This window comes from Pipistrellus hanaki, assembly GCF_964339955.1.
Source record: "Pipistrellus hanaki genome assembly, chromosome: 3".
In the NCBI taxonomy this organism is placed as follows: domain Eukaryota; kingdom Metazoa; phylum Chordata; class Mammalia; order Chiroptera; family Vespertilionidae; genus Pipistrellus; species Pipistrellus hanaki.
In genome coordinates this window covers 27674938-27699931 of record NC_140505.1, presented here as the reverse complement: position 1 = coordinate 27699931, position 24994 = coordinate 27674938, and the positions used below count along the sequence as shown (strand labels likewise).

Genomic DNA, 24994 nt, shown 5'->3' with positions numbered 1-24994 from the left:
TAGAGTCACAGAGCCAAGTTTCTGAGACCAAGGGCAGCAGGAGGGATGTGGCAATATTCCAAAAACTAACTCAAAACAACCAACAGAAAATTTTGGTATCTTATATTTACTCTCACAATATTTGTATATCCCTGATTACTAATGAGGTCTGTATATTCTTATTTGGCTATTTGGATATCCTCTCCTTTGATAAGCTAGCTTGAGTCTTGTGTCCATTTTTCTTGTTAGTGACTGTGTTTGTACTGACTTAAAGTTCTTTTTTTCTATATACATGCCCTTGTTTGGTTCCGTGTTAAAAATACTTTTTTCTACCCTGTGGCTTACTTGTTCTTGCTCTTAATGATGTCCTGTGATTTTAATGTAGTCCAATTTAATCAGTCTTTTTTGGGGTTAGTGCTTTCCCAAACTCACTCATTAATTTTAGAAGTTTACTATAGATTTGTTCATATTTTCTACATATGCAATGTTACCTGCAAATGGGTGCTTTACATCTCCCTTTTTAGTCCTTATACCTTTTTTTACTTGCTTTACATAAGCAATATTAAACCAGGAAATGCTTATTCACCCCATACATAGTATGTACACTTCACCTATAGGCTGTGAAATGGATTTTAGAACTTGCACAAGCTATTTTCAAAACCCAACCTCACTTTTCAACTTGTGTGACCCCCAACATAGTTTTCTGGACTGTCCTCTGATGGAAAGTCCCATGGGAAACAGTTTTCCAAGCCCTCCTCATCTTTACTTAGGTTTACATCAGAGATTCAAGTACAGAGAGAAGTAAACAAGGGATAAATTGATAGTGCCAGCAACACAACCTAATGCTTTTACTGTTGTAGAAAAATCAATGTAACAACTCCCATTACAGGGCACTTTCTCATACAGCACATTTCCCCCTCTCCTTCTGTCTTCCTGCAGTTGAATATTGATTGTGGAATGTGGGTGACATTCCTAAGAAGGCAAGCACACAATGCCGTTCCTAAGAAGGGAGATAGAAGATGAGATAGGGATCTTTCAAAATGGTCACTTTTAATAGATGTTCTAGGTTCTGAGTTTGTACCATATTTTGCTGTCCTTGAAAGTTATGTTTTGAAAGGTGAGCAATGACTCCATCCAGCATTCCCTTGTGTTCTGTGTAACTGGCCTGTAACATGTGTCTAACGTTAGCAGTATTCTCAAATGTATGCTTCCAACAACGGTGAAGTCTGTTGCTGAGCTCAGTTGAAGTTCTTCACAGTCTAAGCACTGTGTCATTTCCAGAAGCCCAAATTCCAGGGGTAGCTATGTAAGTCTTATCTCTGAGCCAGCAAAAAGGTGGGTGTGAGAGATGTCACAGCCTGCCAGGAGCTAACCAGGCTCACTTCTGGAAAGGATGCGTTCCATCAGCAGAAAGAGGGGGAGAGAATACAGCTATGCCAGTGGCCTAAGAACTATTCTTGAGAGTCAAAGAAAATCCCTGCTCCGGACCAGCTGTGCCCCACGTTCCACTGCTGATTCGTGAGCACTCCAGGAGTGTGGCTGTCATTTGATGCATTTGATGCATCTCTGTGGTGACCTTCGATGTCATTCTGCCTCGGGCCCTTCTCCAGGCAAAAACGTACTCCACGTAATCACTTTTGGTTCATAAAGTCCTCTTTGTACTTGGAAAACATTCCAGTTCCTCACTTGCCCTTAGAACCCTGATGACCTGGGACCTAAGGGCCATCACACATCCAGTCTGCTTGACTGAGCCCGGGGCCTTCTGATCTCATGTGGTGAGATTGGGAGCAGCTAAGCCTAGTTTCCTAGTACAGGCTATGGGTTCTTGTACCTGCACAATTGTTGGGTACGCTCTCTCCCCACCTATCTCTTCTCTCAGCAGAGGGAACAGTGTTAGGAAATACTTATGTTCTTCTCCAGACATTCTCTCACTCTGCAAGGGGGAGGGGAGGATATCATCGAGGTGTCCCAGGCAGAAAATGTCCCTCTAGTCACAGCACAATGAGCCAGGGCAGAGGGAGGTTGGCCCGCATCCTCTCACATTCCTGCAATGTCCTGCCTTTGCCCTGAACACCTTGTCACCCGCTTCCCAGTGACCGCCAACACGTCACTTCTCATTTTTTCAGTGTTTCTCCTTAGAGGTGCAACTCATCATCATATTTGCAAATCTAGATCACTCAACCCATGGAATAAAACTCTCGGCTTGTTAGTCTCAACAAGTCCCAGCTCCCGGGCACCCCTGCTCCCTGGTAGCCTTGCACACTCCAGCAAACTGAGGTGAGCTGCTCCCCGGTCCTTGGTGCTTTCTCAGTTCCTGCCAACTGTTGATGACCCCTTCTGTGTCTGATCGTCGCCTGCCTGTAGGATTCCTCCCTGCCAGGGAAGCCTTACTCATGTGGCACCATCCGCAATGCCTTGCTGCGTTTCCCACTGGGACAATGTCTGAATTCCCTTGTCAGTTTTCTCTCCTTTCACCAAGGCCCTTAAGCAGTCACGTCTGCTCTGCTGTATAGTTATAGTTACAAAGAGTTGATAAGACATAATGCCATGGAGGTCTTATGAGAGCTAGACCCTATGCTAAGTACTTTACACACATTACTTCAAGTTATCTCCATGGTGAGTCTTTGAGGTAAGAACTAATGTTACCCTCATTTTACAAATGAGGAAACTAAGGTCGAAGAGTTAAGTGAGCGGGTGGGGCCAGACACAGCCTGAGCAGCCTGACATCCTCGCTTACTCCACCTCTCCGCTCTCTTGCATCTGAACTTGAAATTACAGGCTAGCTTTCAGAGTGTGGCCATGTGGCTTATTGAGTATCTACCCCCAATGTGCCTAGTCCACCGCCTGAAATAGAGGAGGACCAGGTTAATCAGTGCTTCGGACATAAATGCATAGTTACTGTCTCTTTGGGGAGCTGAGTAGTATATGCAATTAGGTTGGCCTGCAAATCAAGCCTTCTTGGGAGTCAGTCAAGAAGCATACTCCTGAGTTGGACAATCAGCAAGAGTGACCTAGCTTTCGAAGCAAGTCTTTGTCAGGCACATCAAGCATGGTATACACTGAACCCTCTGAGTATCGTTCCCATGTGCGCGTCCGAACATGCTTGCATTATGTCCTCTTTCTTTAGACCACAAATAACCACCTGTGTAGGTAAGTGGGTTCATGGTTGCATCCTTTGGAGTGTGTTCATGCACCTTTTCAGTTTGAGTGAAATCCAGGTTTCCCACTTGGGAGCAGGCTTCCATTCTCAAGCTAGGGAGCATTTCATTTCCATACCCATCACAGTCACAGCACACGCTCTTGAGATGTTTATTAGCTAAACAGATTTATTCCTTGCAGTGTAGATTTGTAATGTGGGAAACTTTGGGGAGGAGGGGGGAGGGGGTGATGTCCATGGAGAATATTGTGACAATGAAGATTACAGTGCATCTCTTTAGAAGTATTATTCAGTCAGCTCTGTGATATATGTTTTGTTTATGAAGAGGTTTTATTAGTATGGGGAAATGTTTCATGTTAAGAAAAATTGAGGATGCAGAATGTAACATCAAATGTAATATCAATGATGTAGAAAGAAGCACAAGAGAGAAGACCAGAGGAAAGTTGCTAAAGTGCCCTCTGCCCAGAGCTGGGCCTCTTCACCTTCCTCAGGCAGGTTCAGCCTATTCATCAGACCAGTCCTCCACTGAGTGGGGAGGAGGCTAATGAGCCCAGGACCAATGAGACTGTCCATCTGTCTGTCCCTTTCCTTGTGCCCACTTACGTTGTGCCTTGAAAAAAGTTAAGGATATCTTTAACTTCTGTTCACAATGCATTTCATCCCAATCTGACACTCAGATGCTTCTTAACTACCCTACTACCTAGAGCGGATATATGTGAAAATAAAAATTGGAAAAGTCTGCAAAATTTGTGTATGTGTATTCCAGGAGTTTAAAAACAAAACATTAAAAAAAAAAAATTTTCTTTTGGTCTCCAATTATCAAATTATTTTCTCCACTACTCTGGCACGTTGATATAAAAGAATTGAAAGTTGGCTGTTTCCTCTTTTCCTGGAAAATATTCTAATGGCTCTCTTTGATAATATGTCTGATTGTATGTCTCAGGCATAACCAATCTTTTATGAACATGCAGGGAATTATAATGGCACTCCACTTGCAAAGTTGAATATAATGCTACTATTCATGAACAGATGGATTCAGAAAAAAATGGGGAGTGAATATCAACATGAAGTTGAACAGTAGGTTTTTATAGGATCCTTAAGACAAAATGCATGTTGTAGGACCGCGGGGGAAGCTGGGCTGACAGTAGCCGCCACTGGTTGAAGGCCTTCTGAGTCCAGCCCAGGGCTGTGCCTGGGCTTGATTTCTGAGCCCTACAACTAACTGGCTGATTGGCCCTCATTTTGTCTACAAAACACTGTGGTGGAGAAAAGGATTAACCAGACCCTTGGTCCTTTTACTGGCGAAATGAGTCCCTTTTTATCTGTCAGGTTTTGCTGGGGGAATATGCGAGGCAGGGCCTGGATGTCACTGGGAGCACTGCATCTGCAAGCAGCTTGTCTGGGAGCTTCCTTCCAGAGGATGTTTGAATATTTTATACACAGAGCCTCGACCCCAAGCACTGCCTTCCTGAAACTTCTGAGTGTCTCGGCACGCAAAGCTATTTGGAAGCCTCACTCGAGGGCAGTCCGTCTTATACTCCCTGGGAGCAGTTACGGGCAAGTGGCTGCCCCGGGCCACGGGCTGGCATATCTCAGAAGAGTTCACTCCCTGGGGGCACAGTTATGTGCCTGTGTGTGTTCATGAGGCACACACACTGGTTCCCCTGCGGGTTACAACACAGGTCCCAGATGCTGCTCTGAGGACTGGCCCTGGTCAGCAGTAACATTTCAATGGGCCAAGGAGAAATGAGAGGAAAAAATGAGAAAGCAGATCCTATTTACACTGAGTGGCCAGATTATTATGACCTCTGAACACATAATAATCTGGCCACTCAGTGTATACCCTGTATAATAAAAGGCTAATATGCAAATTGTCCCCTCAATCAGAAGTTCAACCAGCAGGCAGGCCGGCCAACTGCCCATGTCCCCTCCCCCTGGCTATCTGGCCAGACCCCACCCATGCACAAATTCATGCATCAGGCCTCTAATACACACACACACACACACACACACACACACATACACACACTCTCAAACTGAGTAGCCAGATTATTATGCATTCAGAGATCAGGCCACTCAGTGTATGTGTGTATGTGTATGACGTACATTCAATGCTTATAATATTTTGTATACATAGGACATATAATATACACTCTCGCCATGCACATACTTAGGTTTCTAGTGTGACAGTAATGTAGCCCTGTAGTCCTGGGGTGAAGCATGGGAACTGGTATTTTCAGAAGCGCCTAAGATGATGCTAATAATCAAAAGCCACTGATCTGATGGAAAGAGTGTGCTCTGCTATTTGGAATCATAAACATAAGATTTAAAACAGGTTGTCCCAGACAAAAAGAGCCAGTGAGGGCCCACAGCTGGTGGGCAGTAAGCCCAGAGTGCCAGACAGGCCCAAATCCCAGTCCAGCTGCATCTGCCCAGGGCCAGGAGCTGATTACCAGCTCCACGCCAAGAGGACAGCTGGTTGGAGGGCCAGGACCAGAAGCAGAAGAGGAATTGGGAGCTCAGAAGGGAAACCCATGTACAGCAGGTCCGGGAGGGTTGCCTTAGAATTCTCTCAGCGTGGCCCCGAGTCAAGTTCCTGTGCTTTTGAAGGCTTGGGCGTCCACATTCCCCATCAGCCTCACGCTAGTGGTCTTAAAGCTTCTACTTTGTGTGGCTGACCACAGAGCCCCTCCAGCACCAATGCTGGTGTTTATCAGAACCGGAAAAGGTTGTGTTCCAGAAAGCTTTTTGCTGGGTGCTTTGTTGTGTGTGCCTGTGTCCCCAAGACATTTTTCAGGACAGCCAACACTTTAACTGTTAAAAATACAGCATTGGTCCTTGTGAAGGTTAAGCCCACTCCGTGAAAATGCTGTGATTGTACGCAGCATGACACCAACAGCTTGGAGTTAGCATTCTGGTTAATGAGGCTGGCAGCATGATTTTATAGTGCTCTAGAACCACCAGCAGACAATTCCCCAATAGGCCCTCTGCCACTCTACGGGCTGTTTACTACTAGATTATATCCCAAGATGGTTTTTAAGTTAGACCTTTTCATGAATGCTTACTGAGTCAACTTTATGTGCATGTTATAGTCTATATACATTTCACTAATTGATTCTAATAATTAGAGAAAAAGTATCTTCTGTCATGTATGGGAGGAAAGACTATTCAGACGTGAAGGCAAGAAGGTTATGTAGTCCTTTGGAGGTGCTAAAGCTGAGAGTCGGAGGAAGGGGCAATGGGGACCTATTACCAAGAGCTGGTAAAAGGGGCAAACTCCAGAAATGGAAAACAAATGTTAGCGGGAGGAAGGGACAGAAAATGAGTTACTAAGGGCACGGTTACTGAGACATGAGGCGGATATTCTTGCATTCCGGGGGTGGATACGGAAAAGGTGGCCTGATTTGGTGACACGCTTCCCCCCGAAGAGGACCCATGGAGCCTTCCAGAAGCAGGAGGGAACACAAGGGCAGCAGGTCCCTGCGAAGAAGCTGAATCTGGGCCCAGGGGCTGGGGTGGGGGGGATGCAGAGTAGCCAAGGAAAGCCATGCACTTTTCTAGCTCGGAGAGGAGCGATTTGTTTTTTCCTGAATCTCCAGCCTGACTTTTGCACGGGGAAGAAAGCCGTGTGTTTGCTGTCCCCTGAAGACAACAGCTAATAAGCGCCTGGCGGCCCTCCCCGGCCCGGCCCCATGTTTGGGCCGGCTGGCGCAGTGCTCCTGGCCGCCGCGCTCTAGCTGGGAGGTCATGGCATGTGTTTAATAAGAAGCTGAGTTTTTTGTTTTGTTCTCTTAAATGTCTTCAGGATAATTTTGGGGAGAGTGTGTGCCCCATAAAAGGAAGAAAATGGTGCTTTTGGAGGCTCATCAGTGGCTTGTGGTTGGCAGTGTCAGGACACTGCCAGTTTCACTGCAGGCCAGGGGCAGCCGCACTGCTCCAGCATCGCTTGGAGAGACCATGGGGCTAATTGTTTTACACCTGTTTTCATGTTGCTATCGTGTCAGAGCAGAGATGGAGCTCACTGGATATTCAGTTACTTGTTTTGCAGTGGGTCAGAGGATTGGTATTTTTTTTCCTACTGTGATGGAGAAGATCGTTGTTTATGGAAAAGAGGACCCAATTCAGTCCTGACAGAGGGTGTGGGCATGGCAGCCTGTTCTCACCACCATGTGTGAAATGAACTCCCAGAGAGACTAGGGAATCAAAATGTATTCCAGTGCTCTGGGGCTTGGCGTATCAGTATTTAATTTGGGGGGAGTTATTTGGAGTCTCCAAAGCACCCAATGTTCTCGTGAGAAATGGGGATAGAGATGGGATTCTCATGCATCTGAAGCCTGGCTAGGTCTGTCTTAACAACGTCCAGACCTTACTTGAGGTTTGCTTGTCAACCTTCAGCCTTCACCAATACCACATGCTCTTCATCTATAAGACTTAAAAAATAAATAAATAAATAAATAAATAAATAAATAAATAAATAAATAAATAAAATCAAAAGTAAATCCTCATTAAGAAAAAGCAGAAAGTCTTGTGCATAAATCTCATGTTTTAGCTTGGCATGTGCAGTGCATTGGTGCTACAACGGATAGTCAACAGGCTTGAAGGAAACAACGTGGACTTCAATTTTAGCTTCTCAGCATTGTTTAGCTGGACTAGCCCCTGGAGTGATAATCTGTAGCATTTCAAAAGCACCCCAGATATTGAACATGATGAAGCTGTAGAAGCTAAGAGAACATCAGATCTCTTTGCTTTTGTGGAAAATCTACAGAGTCAGTGTACAACCCTAATGCTATTTATTGCTGAATGGGAGAAGGTTCATGATGCCATAGCATGGCTTGCGTTTATGATGCCATAGCATGGCTTGCGTCCTTGAGGCTATGTGAAAAGGGGGAGCAGAGAATAAATGGGCTCTGTGGTTTAAGGTCTGAGAGCCTCTGGTCCAGTGGTAACCCAATGCCGTGAGCAGCCCAGCCTAAGGATATAATTATGTACAGCCACACATCAATCAGCAAGCCTCATATAAGTTGACTTCTAAATCCAGCAAGTCAACCCTTTCCAAGCACTTTTTATTCTAAAGTTGTAAAAGAAAAGGATAAAGGGGAGAGGACTAGAATACTTAGAGACAGCAGCATGCAAAAAAGAAAATATTGGATGCTATGACTCTATTCGCAAAAGCTCAGGTTTGGCTCCTCCCACTGACCCTAATGTCTGAGTTCCTTGGGCAGCATCTTCTGAAGGGTGGTCCACCTAGTCCGGAAGCCCCAAAGTCCAGCCCGACAGGCCAATTCTAGGAGAAAGCAAAGCATATAATCCATGGAAACATTTTGAAGTGCAAAGAATTGTAAATGGACAGAGAATATTTAAAAGGTCCTCCAAGTGATGGTGAAGTGGTCTCAAAGCAAACTCCAGCTTCCGGGTTGCTCCAGCGTGGCAGGTATCTGCACAACCCTTTATTGTCTGCAGGCTCTCTTCCTGCTGTTTTCTGTCGAGTGACTTTAAGGGCACCCCTGGCTGGGACTACAAAGGACTGCATCCCTTTCTGACTCTGTTGGGGAATTCATGGGTTGCTACCAAGGAGAGGAGTATTGTCTATTAAAGGCAAATACTTCAGTGGACTGGTAGGAAGCAATGCTGACCTCCACGTCGGGGCTTGACTATTTACGGTATAGCTGTAGTTCCTGACAGGAGTTTCCTCCCAAGGGTGGTGCTCTGGGAAGCTCTGAATCATGAGGACTTCAGGAAAGGAGTATGACTGCTCTACTTTCCACGTGTCTGTCAAGAGGGAAACAATGGCAAGCTTTGCCTTAGACACAGACTCCTATTTAAGGACATGTCTAAGCCACCAAATCATGGAGGGCTCTTGCTCACAAGCTGCTCAACCTTAGACTGTCAAACCAGCACCTCTCCACGCCCCTGCCTTCTCCTCTCTCACTCTCCAAAGAGCTGCATTTGCTTCTTCCTCCTCCTTTTCCATCATAGTCGGGAAAGCTGTCCGCTCAAGTTCCTAGTTACATGAGGGTGAGCATGACACTAACCCCAAAGAACATCAGATTAGATGCACAGTCCATACTGGCACACAGAAAGGACTGGAAATATGTTTTAAATCAGTAAGGCAAGTTCACTTAACCAATGCAGATAAGCTATCAAAACTCAAGTCAAAACATAGCAATTCATGTAAGAATTACTTTCCGATTTGTGCCCACATACTCCTTTGCACATAATCTTATGCATTGTGTTGTTAAGTATTTATTGTAAGGACTGATGAACTTATAACCTCCCAAGGGCCAGGGGCCGACTATGTGCCTCTAGATCCTGGTACTTGGCATTTGTGACTCAAAGTATGTTTTCTAGAAGACATTTAGGGGAGGAGTGTCTATCTGTTGATGCAAAGAGCATAATTCACTTGCCAAGGAACAAAGCAAGAGTTTTTCATTTGGGTGATTGATTACAGGTTTAACCACACCAGACCAGATTGCAATGTCAGTCCAGATTTCTTCCTCCTCCATCTGGAAAGATTTGTGTGTTATCAGTCTTCTCGTTTCCAGGTCCGTCTTATTGCCATAGCACCGACATTTCCTGGCTTTTGTTGTTCTGTGGCACAAGCTCTGTTTTGAAAGGACAGGAGCATAATAAAAAACGGATATGAAAGAAGGGCCAGATGACATCACTGAAAATATTTAAGGAAGTCCACTCTTTTGCGTGTTTATAATCTCAGCATGTTAGTTGTTTGTAATATGATAAGAGCACTTTTGATACATAAGGGGAGTTACAAGCCTTGTTGCTCAAACAGCATTCAGGAATTTTTATCTTAGGCCCAGAGTGACGGAAAAAGAATAGGAGGTCTTTGGTTTGTGACCCAAGTGACCTTAACTTATCAGTTGACTGTGGGTACAACATTCAGTGTCGATGAACTGCTTAAATTGTGCCGACACCAGCTATTCTCTGACTTAAAAGGAAAGAAACAATTCCAGTATTAAAGGTGAATTAGCAGACTAAATTTTCCCTCTCAAAATCTTAAGTCTGAGAAATTGATAATACATGGAACTTAAAAGTGCCAAGGTTAATTCCATAAGCTATAGATTCAGCCTTATATATCTGCTCCATGATCAAATGTTAAAACATTCAGATGTGTCCATAAGCAACGATCTTGCTAAAGAGAGAAAATGTTGACACTTGCTGTGTCACTGAATCGGAACTCTGAGTGTGGAAATAGATGGGCATCTGCCCTTAGTGGGTGAAACAAAGCAAAAGTTAAGAACATGAACAGCAAACCCATTCGTCCATGGGCCAAGCTCATCCCATGGGTGTATTTCACTTCCTCCTAACAACCCCCCCACAAGGTAAGAGTGGCAGATTCTATCCAATGTGCAGATAAGGAGGCTGAAGGAAACAAAGCATAAGGATGATTTGCAAGGCCACGGCACTGTGGCACCAGCCCTGGAACTCACGCACCCTTCTCCAAACATGGCACCATGGAGAGCAAATCATGCCCGTCACAGTGGAGAAGTGCACACCTGCCTAAAGCCCTGGGCACAGCATCATGACAACCTGGAGGCTGATCCTCCTGCAAACTCCCCAGATCCAGCATAAAAACTGAATGTATATGAGAATATGACAGCTTTGGCTCCTAATCCTAAAAAAAAAAAAAAAAAAAAAAAAAAAAAGTGTGCATATGCTAATTCTGAATTAGCCTTATCAATGGAAGTCAGCTCCAACACTTGATCTGAACCTTGTCCAGAAAGAAATGTAGAATTTGGTATGTTAATATTGCAGTTACTGCTGCCTGTAGTTCCTGGGTGTGCAGCACAAAACCATGAGAATTAAAAGCCAACAGCCTGCTGGGGAGCAAAGAGATGCTCGGGATTGAAAATTCACTTGTGGAATATCCAAGTGGATAATCTAGACATAAGTCATTGAGAGCTACCCACACTGATCAGGACTCTGAGATGGAGCGCCTGGCCCCAGAAATATGCTTCTGCTGTGACTTAGAGTAGATTTTATTCAGACACCTTTCTTTCTATACAAAGAGAAAACTGGTCCACTGCCAGCAGAGGAATCCTCAGTCACCGCTTATATGCAAAGGCATGCATAGATACCGTCTAAAAGCTGCCAGGTATGACAAACTTGGCTAGGTATGTATCAGAGAAGGAGCGAGGCAGAAATTCAGAAATTCTACCCCAGAAGCCAGGCCAACAGCTATGTAAAGTGGCTGTGGTTTTAGTGTGGACTCCCTCTGGCCCCGTAGCCCCACTTTGATTCAGGTTACCGTCAAATTTGCAGAGATGAAGCTATTTGTATCTAGACCTGAGCCTGCCCAGGCAACTGCTGGTATCCTTGCATGCCAACACAAACCAATACCTGCCTTGCCTGGACCAGTCCCTACCAAACCAGAACAGAAACCTTATTGTATTATGAAAAAGTATTGCTAAGTCTCTTTCGTTTCATTCTTTTGGGATTCCCCCCCCCAAAAAAAAAAAAAAAATTAGCATAGGGGAAGGGTTTGGGACAAAGCTCTTAAACTGGATGTGCATCTCTGGAATAAATAGCTTCAAGGGAACATACTCCTACTTTGTTTCTTACAATGAACAATGTTAAATATTCACTCAGGCTCACATGCCAACACTAACAACATGCACATTTTTATTCATTGCCAGAGAATCCCAAAAAACTGACATGCTGCATAAATAAATAAAATTCAGTGTAGGTAATGTGTGAGGTAATGCCTATACTAACGGATGTCTTGGTAGACTGTCTCTCACTGGCTGAACAGGGCATAAACAGAATGGCTCATAAGTATTTAAGGGCATTTATTCTAAATATAACATGGAGCTCTTTGCCGTCTGTGCACTGTAAGACAGAATGTTATAATTATAGGGGTGGCCTCTTGAACAAAAGTTGAAGGCTCCTGACGGATTGTTTTTCACGACACTGAGACGGAACAAGGTCCCTCAGGCTATAAAAATGACTGAGTGACAATAACCTCCACCAAAAATAATGTGGCCAATCTTATTATTTATTTGGTGAAACATTGACACGACTGTATAGCCGGTAAGAGAGTAATGAAGTGGAGTCTGCTTTGCCAAGGTGCATTTTCTCTAACTCAGGTATGCTGATAAATCGTTACTGATCAACAGAAGGATGATGTCAGTATGCAGTGGAAGTCATGTTAGCTCATGCATGATATTTTCCCCAGTGTGTTGTTTGCACACCAGGTAACAGGGCAGCTGAAAGCTAATAGATTAGCACAGTGAACACAGCACACTGTTGAAGAATTTAACTCTGATCCAGATACCCAAGTCCTCAACCTCTTGACTCAGTTGGTCCACATGTCTCCCTAGAAGTGCTGATTGCATGACTATTCCCAATGTTTGGCCATATGTCCCTTGTTCTCTGCAACTTAGCAGTCTTAATACTTCTCTAAATACCTTTCCATTAAATTTCTTCCTTCACTGTTTTTTAAAATAAAACACTATATTTACTGTAGTGTTTTTTACTTATTGAAAATTTTACATATCTGTTCAACTGTGCCATGATTTTTACTGGTGCTTTGACTACTTTTATTAGTACCTTGATTACCAAGTTGCTAGGCATTGAGTGGTCTGCCTATAACACGGTTTTCCCCATAAACCTTGTTGGTTTCTACCAGTTTCTACCAGATTCCTGGTTGGATCTACCAGTGTCTTGATCCTGGACTTCCAAGCATCCAGAACTGTGAGAAATAAAACTGTGCTGTAAGCCACTGTGTAAGCCACCCAATCTATGCCAGTTTGATATAACAGCCTGAACACACTAAAGTACCAGGCATCAGTAATTAATAAAAATATGATCAGTGGCAGTCTATATTGAGGATGGAGAAGGATGACTTCCAGAAAGTTGATCTGTTGACAAACCCACTAAAGAAGTGCAAGACAGTATTAAAATGATTTCAAATAGAAGCATCCAGTATCTGACCTCATCCTCTGTGTGTGTGCACGTGTGAGTGCATGTGTGAATGCACATGCACATTTGGTTACACCAATTCCTACAGGGTAGCTGATGGGCATATTGGCTTCAAATTGTGCATGCTTTGTGGCAACTGCATCATGGCATCAAGAAGAGAGGCTTTAGCAATCAGAGCACCTCCCCTGGGAGGACCCTGACACGTCAGGGAACCCCAGCCAGGATCTTGCATCAGAACATTGGTCAAACAGGCAGAACACAGGCCAACGTGAGCCATATCATCAGTGACCAAGAAGCCATGACAGGAAAAGGGGAGTCAGATTGGTAACGGGGGTCTTTCGTGGAGAGCTGAACAAGCTGTTTCAAAATGTTTGAAAAGAAAAGGAGCTCGTTTTCGCTTAAGACTGGTGGCTGTGTTTCATTTGTAATTCAAGACTTTGGAAATCCCAGGGAGGAAGTGGTTTAAGATCAACCTTTGGAATCAAGTGGGTAATACCCAATTCTAAATAAAACTCAGCCTTAGATGCATAAGCATATCTAAATTGCAAGGGAAATAAATCTTCAGATGTCTGAGGAGCTGACACTGTGGCTGCCATGGATGTTATGAGAGGCAATGGACATGTGGGGGTAATGAATATATTTCTGGAGTTAAACAGGAATTAGAAATAGGAGGATACCAGAACTCAAATGAGCTAGACATTTGATGACAAAGAAGAAATACCTTAAAATGGAGGCAGTTCAGATAGGATATTTCATACTCCCACACAAAATTATCTGCATTTCAAGGCATGCTCACTTGGCTGTATGCCTACTCTGTCGATTTACTGTCTAGTTGTCCCCCACCCAGTCTATACAATCACTGATTTGTGCCTTGCCTGATTCCTGCCTACAGCTATACGCTCCTATGTACCTGGGTCTTTACTGTATAGATTCCAAATTTCTAGACTAGATGACTCAAGATGAGGCAATTTTAAATCTCCACCCAGCATCTAATGAAGGAATGGAACAATGAGACCTCAACCTATCTCAGGTGAAAGATCACTACACTGAACAGGCACTGTGGAAGGAGGGAGGGATGCTCAGGGTAGAGCCCATATCACCTGCACTATGTCACCTGTCACACAGAGATGTGACAGAAAATGCCAAGCCCCCTTTTCCTAACCAGATGGACCACGTGTCTTCACCTGGAGGACCAGGCCCACCCACACTCTGAGATCATTTCTAGCCCTGGGCAAGGAATTTCTCAGGAAGCATTGGCTCATACATCCTTGGCTGGGTTTCAGCCCTCATTGCTGTGTCTGGGGGTCCATGCCAGAGAGTTAAGCCTGCACCTGATACTAATGACCGTTAAGATGTGGATGGTGCAGGAGACTTGATGAAGCACATCGTTGAGTCTTCCCATCAGACCTAGGAGAGGGCTACTATCCTCATTTTGTGCAGAGGGCACTGCTGTTCAGAAAAAAATGAGGTCATTTCTCTGTCAAGACTGCCCTTTGCCCTATCAGGACTCCTGATCTACCTCATTCCTACCTTCCAGCCTCACAGACTAAACAGTCCCTGCTAGGGGCCTTCCTTATCCTGGAGTTTAGCAACTTGAATGCAGTCTGTCATTTAGCCTACTTTATATGTCATAAGCATAAATGATGTAATTTGAGAAAGTGTTCTGGCTCGGCCTTTAGCCTACTGGCACTCTCTGTGCCTGCCAACAGCCTTCCCCATCTGGTTAGATTCCTGAACTGTGGGGGTTTTTAATCAGTCCTACCTGTCAACGCCCAAGCCCTGGCAGTAAAGGATGGCTGTCATAGGTACTCTTGTCAATAGCAAAATCCATTCAGAAAACACCAGAAGACTTAGAGCTGCCTGAGAAGAGAGGGTGGAGAACTGTTGGCTAGTCATTGCTCGTAAAAACGTGTAAGTCTTCGAGTATAAAAACCATGTAGCTTATTTCATTTGATGACTCAAATGAAAGCACCCAATGCCATGCCTTCTGGTTATGTCTGCTGCAAACGTGAGCCAGAAGGAGTGATATTATCCCTCAGGTATTCACCTGGGCAAAAGCAAAAGAACTCCTGGAGGACGTGAAGACCGTCATCCTAGAAAGACCTGCTGTGGGTCATTATCTCTCTTGTGAACCACTGTCATCCTTTCTAACACAACATCCCCCTCTCCCCCTGCCTTCTCCTAGCCCCATGATAACAGGCAGCAACTCAAGATGTAACTGCACTAGAACGAGTTGGTACTCGGCAACAGTCCATTGGAGTAGGTCATTTTAAATGGGTGAGCACTTCTGTCCATCTGTTATTTCACTGCCTTCAAATGTGGCAATTTCAGGGCCATCTAGAGTGAGCACATTTACTTTGGATGTCCTTGAAATGCTATTACACAAAGGAAACTGAGTTGGCTAGATTTCCCACCCCGTGTATTGGGAAGAAGGGTTTTGTTCTGTGTGGAGTGGCTGTGATCTGCATTTCCTCTGCCATATACCCTGTCTTGCTAATACTATGTTGGAATTATTTCCTTAATTTCTAAAGCTGCATGTGCGGAAATGGCTTATATTTCCTGTTTTGATAAACTAATAGAATTTTACTGGGAAACTTGTTCTCAAGCTGGCTTCCTTCTTTGTTGAACCCTTTTTGGACTAAATGGATAATTCTAAAAAGTCTTGCTTGACTGGACTTGTGACAAAGACAAAGACTTGTACAGATACTTTTTTTTTTTACCTTAAATATGAAAGATTACTTTTTTTGCAATAAGAAATGTTTGTCTTTTATGTCCGTTAGAATGGGTTATTCAATATCCTTCTGTGCAGGAAGCTGGGGTTGGATGCTGGGGGCAATCCAATGGTAAAATATCTGTAAATTCCCTACAGAGACTTGCTCTTTTTGGCTGGAGGTATATTGGCTTGAAAAGACTTTCTTGGACAAGAAGTTTCTTGGAACATGTGGAGGACAAAATATTCTTTGTTATAGGACAAATGCGTTTTGTTCTTGCATGTTCATATAAATTTGATTAAATACTCGTTTCTTATGTGCAAGTTGAAAACAATGGCAAGCATTTTTTCATATATATATATACACACATATATATACATATACATATATATGCATATATATATATATAGTATCAACTTTAAATGATATTTATATCTGCAGAAAGCTAGGTACATGTCCATGGATTTGTTCTTTTAATATACATGGATGGTTCACACTGGTAGTTATAGAAATATCAAGTCTTAGAGTCTAAATGTTTTACGTGTTTTGTTTTCTGGCATTCCACTTGCTATTTAAACTTATTTTTAAACGTCTTAAATATGAGGACAAATCTGCCATTGGGAGAAGTGACAATGAGCTGTTTTCTCGGTGTTTGTAAATAGGGCCACTCCCCAGAGGCCTGCAGAGGAGTACCCCTTTTCACCAGGCAGCGGAGAAAATGATCCCTAACGAAAGCAGCATGATACTCACTTCTCCTGGTGCCAATGGATTGCACAAATAGGAGGCAGGGCCAGCAGCATGTGGGACCGGATGCTCCCTTAATCTCGCAGCTGTTACTATTGATCTCTCTACTCTTAAATCCTCACTGAATTCCATTTATAGATGGCAGAGCAAAGTCTCTTCTGGCAGTCAGAAAGCCAGCGGCTCAAGGCAACAAATTCTCTACATGACTCGGATAGGTTCCTGGTTCAGGAAGCTAGAACTCAACTTTCCTTAAAAGATTCCATCACTTCTGTTCTACCAGAGACAAAAGACTGACCGAGGAATTTAGATCATGCATCTAGGACAGTGGTCGACAAACTCATTAGTCAACAGAGCGGCAAACTGCAGCTCCCAGTTTGCCAACCACTGATTTAGGATGATTAGGATGCCTCTAGGACAAACTGAATGCCCATGCTAATAGATGTCTTTTTAAATCTTTCTAAATGTAATGATGCCAAGATTCGGATAAGGCTCCAAAGCAAAGAATTCCCTTATAAAATCTCTTGTTCAGAGCTCTCCGCGTTGCCCCTGGAAACCATGTGCATTCCATTTGAGTAGAATATGATCCAAGGTTTCTAGAAAATGTATCTTATGCCTTAACATTGCCAAACGGCTCTTAAGGGATCTAAGTCATTTCCAATTCCTAGACTTTCTAATAGCATAGCAGTGCTGGCTACCAGCTCGGGGCAGGGAGAGTCTTCAAAGGCTGTTTTGAATAAGGACAAGAGGATAAAAATGTTTTGGCACTCTGGTTGATTAGAAGCTCAGCAACTGAGTCCTGAGTGCTCAGAGCTTCTCTAAACATGCCACAGGTGCCAGGGGTCAAGGAGAGCCTGAGGGCTGACATTTGTCTAGGACAGACATGTCTGAGTCCGTTTTAGGCATGGAACACACTGAATTCTTACAAACTACTGCTTTCTATTCCACTAAAGGGAATGGCTCAGTGATTGGCTGCTCTCCCATTGTCTCTGAACAACTTCTCTTCACAATGCCAGTCTATTAATCTAGTGCAGTGTTCTACACACCTCAAGGGGCTTACCTGGAAATTCTGTTAGAAAGCCAGTTCTTATCCAATCAATCTGAGTGAGGTGGGGTCTGCAATTCTAACGAGTGCCAAGGTAATACTGATGTTGCTTCCACACACCACACTAGGAGTAGAAATGGTCTAGATGCAGAACAGCAGCCTTTTAAGCATGGATTGATTGGTTACCTCTTTGCTGTTGTGTCTGATCAATCAGCCTTCCTTCTCTCTTTCTCCCTTCTCCCATTTCAGTGGTGACACTATTTTCAGGCAAATATTCCTCAGACTCTTTATTCATTGTCTTCACCATGCACTCTCACTCCTTCTCATTTCTTTAGTGTCCATGGCTCTCTCCACTCCACTCTCCCTTGCCAATATTAATTGTTTCAGGGATTACCCATTCTTCATCTTTACAGGTATAGCCCAGAGATATTCCCAGTCTACTATGCTGCGTATGTCTAAGCTGCTCTCTATCTTATTTTCCAAACCTTATGATTCACACTTATTTTTCAAAACTACTAGCAGTCCCATAGTACTTTCTGAGATGTCAAAAGCTTACAATGATATCAAAATGAACATCCCTTTCCCTAAGGCTGCAAGTTTCTTAATTCCTCTACTTTTTCTGGAAGGAGCAGGTGAGACCAGTGGGGCCTAGTCTCTAGGTTGGTGGGTGACCAGACAGCTGCCCAGATGGGAGCACTTACAGGTCCTCAGTGAATGTTCATTCATTTGCTGAAGAAATTAATGATTAATCCCCCCAGTCAAACTCCTTCCATAGTTTGGGAATTAGAGCCACAGTTTGAAATGGTTCAAGTATCTTGGTAGCAATTGAGATGGCTTCCATTGAGCAAGGAGGACTGAGGATGTCCCACACCTATAGATTGTCTTTTTCCTGGATTATGAAGTGGCAGTGGATTGAAGTTGAGTCCTGAGACAGGAGTTGGGGGTTAGGGCTATATAAGGCCATCCTGAGGATTATAAGAAGAATGGGTTCAAATTCACTCCAGTCCAAGAGGCTCCTGGTTTCCTAATGATAATAGTCCAGAGGTCTTGCTTTCCTGGGCCTAGAGGGGAGTGGTTCTCTGCCTCTCCCCTTGGTAGCAGTAGCGAGGGCCTCAGGTCAGGCAGCAGGGAGGTTCTTCCTTGTGAATAGGCCCATAAGAAGGGAGTACAGTGGAGCCCAAGTGAAAGAATCCTGGCTAAGGTTGTCCTGTTGGTTGGTTATTTGGTATGATTTTAATGGCACTCACCACAATTTAAATTATGTAGGTTTCATTGTTCATTTACATAATTTTCTTGTCAGTTTGTTTACATGATCTATTCCCTACTTAATATCCATGGCCCAGCACAGCATATCACCATGAGTGAAAATTCAGTGAAGAATGAATGAATAAATGAATGAATGAATTTGCAAAGTGGAAGAGTGGATGAGTTATCCTCAAGACCCTTCCAGCTGTCGTATTAGTTTGGAATTGGGGGAGTCAAGTGATCTCTCCCTGGTGGAGCTGAAGGAAAGTGTGCCCCCCAGGGGTCTTCAAACTACGGCCCGCAGGCCACATGCGGCCCGCAGAGGAGTCTGATCCGGCCCGCCAGGTTTTTTGGGCAGTGAGAGCAGCCGAGGTGTTACAGTAGGAATTAGTAGTTCATATAGTCCGGCCCTCCAGCTCTTGAGGGACCGTGATCTGGCCCCCACTTTAAAAAGTTTGAGGACCCCTGCAACACTCAGAGCTGGGGAGCATGTGGCATAGGCTCCTTTGTGGTCCCAGAGGCCGCATGGGAGCAGTTTCTGTGTGCATATGAGGCCATAGGACTTGTGCATATTAGAGTCCAGCGTTCTCCAGGGAGTTGGAGTCTTTACCAATTTTCACAGATCTTCAGCATAATTGGTCTCACTGGGTCATGGGCCCTTTTCTGCCCCATGATGAAGAACCTCAAAACAAGGGGGAGAGTTTGGGCCAGCTCAGTCGAAAGGCTGGGGCGTGGTCCATGACAGTGGACACTCTTCACACCTTAAGCAGCGTCCATGGGAGCCTCCTGCCCTGGGAACTGTATCTCCTTAGATGCCTAGACAGTGACCTCACTGATCCATAGGAGGCCTTGGGAAAACATGGTTTTGGAATGTTGCTCTACACCGTGCTCCAATGGGAATCCAGATTTGAAGTGAGAAACTATTGGAGGATTTAATTGATGTTTCTGAGAGAGCCTGACCATACAGGTGAGAGCATGCCTTCCTGGAGTTAAAGATCTGGACCAGGGCCAGCTTGTCACCTTTGAGGGTGGTAGGCAGACCCTTGAGGTGGATGTAGGATAGGAGGAAACCAGTCATCTTTATTAAGGAATTGACAAGAAGGATCACGCTTTGTCTGTGAGTTGTGCTGAGTAATAAAAGCTAGGGTAGATGAAAGGGCCTAGAACGTGAGCAGTGGTTGCTGTGAGCTTTTAATATTCTTCTGTTGGGAGTGGGGTGGGGGCTGGGACACAGACATAGGATGCCAAAGAGCAGTTCACACACTCCTCATCCAAGGTCCTCAGAAGATAATTCATATCCTGAGACTGTTCCAGAGCCCAGGTCCCAACAGGGGAATGCAGAGGCTCAGGTCTGAAACTCGTTCAGTCTTTAAGAGACGTCTGGAACACATGCCCTGCCCTAGTAAAGTAAATAATTCTGTTCATCCGGAGATCTGGCATTCCAATACTTAGGGCTCTTGTAGATTTGGAATTCATAAGAGTCCCTCAGTAGTATATGTAAGATGCTGATGAGAAAACACACACACCCCACATTACATCACACAGAGACACGTACACATACACACAAACAGCACACACACATGGGGCTAGAATTTTATGATAGAAATTGTCTGTGGCTTGTAAGGTGGAGGGTATCTCTTGACGATTTATTCCTCACCTCCTGAGACAGGGTATCTGAGCCATGGACACACAGTTGGAAAAGTGTTGAGACTAAGAATTAGCGACCCTTCAAGTCTTAGTTCCAAAAGCAAAGAAGCACTATTAAATTTCAAGCAGGTTATGAAGAACTCATTTCTATAACTAAATCCAGCACATAGCCTAAGCCTAGAATAGAAAGTCTGTTGGATCAATTTGAAACCATTAAAATCATTTTAACCATTGATTTATACACAAGAACTTGGCAAGTGGCTTTAAAATCAAAACTAAAAATAGCAGATGGAGAGTATGAGTTTATGCTTCACCCACTGGAGTGAGGAGTCCCCCTACCCTTTCTAAAAACTGCTAAGTGAATTATTGCATGAACCAGGGATACCTGCCAACATACCTATTCATGTCACAATCATATGTAATACAAAGTGTAAATAGGGCAGTCCATATAGACTTCTCTCTTTGGTGCTAAGGGTAGTTCATAAAACCGGGGCTTAGCATGGAGCTTGACTTACCTAATATAAAAGCCAAATATTCAAAATCATGGAATTTCAAAATGAACCCCCCCCCCATAAATAAACATTGAAGTCATAAAAATTGGAAAATACCTAGAACCCTATTTTGAGGATATGAAAGGATTCTCTGTGTGTTTACTCTTACACTGTGGAACTCATGCTGTTTCATTGTCTCACTCAGGCCAGATAACCAAAAGGATATTCAGAAGGCTTTCGAGGTATTGGTTTCTTTTCAGGATCTGAAATTTTCAGATTATTTTTAAATTCTTTAAAGTAATGACTGATATTAGATTAGGTAAGGAATTACAATTAAAACACACAAAAAATGAAACTTTCAATGAGACCTCTATACAAAATGAACACTGAGTAGTTATTGAGGTATAAGGTAAACTCTGGCCAGATGGCTTTGAGTCTGAGTTTGCTTGTGTACCCATCTGAGGTTGAACATTCAGGAGGGCCGTGCTAGCAGGAGTCACAGAGGCAGCCAGGTAAAACATCAGCATTTCCATGTGAACATTCAGTACAGTGCCAAGAACAGGGAAGATGCTAGCATGAAAAACAGAAAAACTTACAGAGGGCGTTCCTACATGACCATCCTGTTTAGTCATTGAGACTTAATTCAAAAGAGAATGGAAGATCTGGGGTAAAATGAAGTTCTGTTTAAAGTTGGAGTGGGTTCTGTTGTCTGGGGAGTGTTACTTGCATAGTAGCATTTGGCTCATGCACACCAGAAGCTAATGGTGCCCAGGGTCCCTTGAGTATAAATGCCTGCTGATGGGCAGTCTAGATGAAGGATGAGAAGCCAGACAGCAGATTCTCCTGTGAACAGCTGCACTAATTCACCTTGGGGAATGGGGAGAAAGGGGGAAGGTAGAGGAGGAGGGCAGGGATTGGCTGATTAGAGAGGAGAGAGAGAAAAGCCAACCCAATTGTCATTTCCTGCTCAAAATATGTAGTACTGTGAACACAGTCTGAAATAGCTCAGATATAGTCCAGTCTCCAAGTCCATATTTTACCTGAAAAACCTAGATCAAGGGCAAGAAACAGTTCTTTCCCCTAATTCTGGTTGGAATTGTCTAGCCAGAGAACTCTTTCAAATTATCCACTCAGCTCATTAAAAACTTATAGCTCAGTATATGATTAAAAGTTCCATGTATGCCACCCAACCTGACTAAATAAATACTTTCCCAACCCCCCTGCTCTCTTGCTGCCCGTGGGTCTTGCTCACAGAGTGAAGGGAAGAAAATGGGCTTTTCCTCTGCAGAGGGATCACCATAGATGTCAGGGTACCTATGTGATGGAAGTGAGGGTTTGTCATCCTATCAGGTGTATTTGCAAGTTCTGCCTCCTCATCAGAAGCCCCCTCCCTTTAGTCCACCAGGCTCTGTGTTGTGGGATGGGGGCCCAGGGTTGCCCTGCCATATTTAACTTTAACCTTGAACATCTCCAGGATGAATACCCTACATTTCCAGGCAGAACGAAGGGCGCTTTCTATAGGCCTAGAGTTTCTTCGTCACACTGAAGCTCTTAACACAAAGCATCCTTTTGGGTTTACTTCATGTTGAATCCCTGGATTCAGGGGATGTTCTACTTGACTTTCCAGCCCCGGGATCAAGCTTGACATCTGGCACTTAGTAGGCACTGAAAAAAGGCTTATTGCCCATGGAGTGGGCAATACTAAGAGTGTCCTTAATGTAAACTGTGACTTTGGATGGTAATGACAAGCCATTGTAGGTTCATAGATTTTAACAAATGTCTCACTCTGGTGGGAGGAATGTTGATAATGGTTGGAAAACTGTGCATGTGGGGGCAGGGGTTATATGGGAAATCTCTGTATACCTTTTGCTGTGGACCTGAAACTGCTCTGAAAACTAAAGTCTGTTTGTTGTGAATGAATAGATAGTTGTTCGAATCAGAAGTACTCTCAACAGGTAGCATTGGGATATGTATCATCGTTGAGTATTTTACGTAACGTTCCCTTTGCTTTGTGTTTTCTGTCTGCAGGGGGTGAAGAAGTTTGATGAGCCCTGCGGAGGGAGAGACTGCAGTGGGGGCTGCCAGTGCTACCCTGAGAAAGGAGGGCGGGTAAGTCGTTGCAAGAAACGTTATTATCTTCCTTACACTCCCATTGTCAATCAGAGTGCCTTACGTTGCCTGGTGAAGTCCGCTGCATACTTTCCTAAGAAATTATTATATTCTTCTCCACTGGAACAAACAATATAATGCAAATTGGGATCAATTTATACTACTCCCTCAATAAATCGAGAATAATGCTAACTTTCTTAAGCATCTTTTCCTCTTACTCATTGCTATGAACACATATGTCTGTGTATGTATATGTATAATGCAACTATTTTTATTCTTACTATGTGGTACACAAATATATGTTTTATAACAATACATAGAGAAAACGGGGTTGCATTCATACTGCAGAATAGATATTCCAACTTGAGAGCACCAGCCTCATACCAATTCTGTTTAAATTATTCTACTCATTTTCTGAATGTCCTTTATGTAGCTATGTCATAGATAGTAAGAGGGGGGGAAAAGTCACCCCGAATTATTATCATAACACCTGGTAGAGTTCAAACTAATATGGTCAAGCAAAGTGATTGGCCTCTCATTCCGTTTCCATTAAAGCTGGTGTTTGGGTCTTCGCATCGCTGATTTTAAAGACACTGTTTATATTTATATGAGTAAGCCCAGGTTGGTGTGTGGTGGTGTGGGCAGCAGCATTTTGTTTTAGGACACAGAGCCTTTGAGTCTTTATGCCTTGGAATCTGCGTTTTCCTCTCGAACCCACGCTTGTCCAATGCCAGGTTGTGGGAGACGATTAGGAATTCTTGCCAGCCTTGCCCTGTCATTGGAAACAGAAATGATTGCAGCCCTTAGGTGTCCCCAGTGAGTTTCACCAACGGGAATCTTGCAGTCAGTTTCCAAAGTAGCCTTCCCCATCCCCACCCCCCAGACCTCGGGCTCTGTGGCTGGGTGTTCTCATACATCCTCTCCTACCTGAGTCCTCTCCAAAAATCAAATAAGTAAGACTTGTAATAGGGAACCCCTTTATAAATGTGATGGTTGTATTGAATACCATGTGACTCATCTCTTTTGAATGGCAAAGGTCACCATTGAGGTGCATCTTGCCGCTGCATCCAAGCTTGCATCTCCATGCACTGTGTTCCCATGAGCTTCAGTCCTCAAAACAGCTCGTTGTTGTTGTTGTTGTTTTCCTCCTGGGTTCCTGTGTTTGGAGCGGGGGACTTCACACTGTAGGAATTTCTAGTTGAAGATCCTTTGTCAGCATTTCACAGGAATAAGTTTGTTTGTTTTTTAAATATGAAAGCCATTTCATGAGATTTTAAATGCCCCTGGGGTCCCTTGCTATAGATTTTCCCAGCGATGCTCTGGAGCAGTGATGGAAATGTCTGACTGCAGACTCTCCCCTCCCTCAGCTCTTGGCTGGCCCAGCCTTATATGGGCACAGGGAAGATTAATGAGTGGTATACAAATATCTGTGAGACTCGCTTGTGTGGGAGTTCGCTCCACTCTAGAGGGACTCCGCATTCTTCTCCATGTGATCAGCCAAACAGAACCCAGACAAACGGGGGAGAAAGTCATACTGGCTCTATTATTTTCACTTTGTGCAATTATTTACTGCAGAACCAATACATTAACCTTTCCTATGATGCTTTTACAAGAACTTTGTTCTTCAGTAAAGCTAGCTTTTTCTGATAATTTCCATAGATAATGCCATCTGCGCAGCAATATACTTTCATAAAATGCCAAAGGTCTTTTCAAAAGAGTTATTAAAAGGAAGATTTCTAAGGGCCCCTGTGTCTTTCTAATGTAGTGAGTGCCCAGTACAGGCATTGAAACCTTTTTCACTTCCCATCATCCCTAATCAAGAAAATACCTTGAGTCTGTTCCTATGTATTGTTGCCAAGTAATGTAGAAACTTGAGACCTTCTGGTTTAATTTGATTAACGAGAGTATCCCAGAACCCACTGTGGACTTGACT

The 24994-nt window shown here is 43.8% G+C and overlaps 1 protein-coding gene across 1 annotated transcript in view; it reads left to right on the top strand.

The window, feature by feature from the left end:
• The window catches only part of COL4A2 (collagen type IV alpha 2 chain), a 181920-nt gene that overhangs the window by 23727 nt on the left and 133199 nt on the right, over positions 1 to 24994 (top strand). Inside the window, exon 4 of the mRNA XM_084879934.1 lies at positions 22981 to 23061. Coding sequence (XP_084736060.1) covers positions 22981 to 23061 — 81 coding nt within the window. The remainder of the gene's footprint in view (positions 1 to 22980; positions 23062 to 24994) is intronic.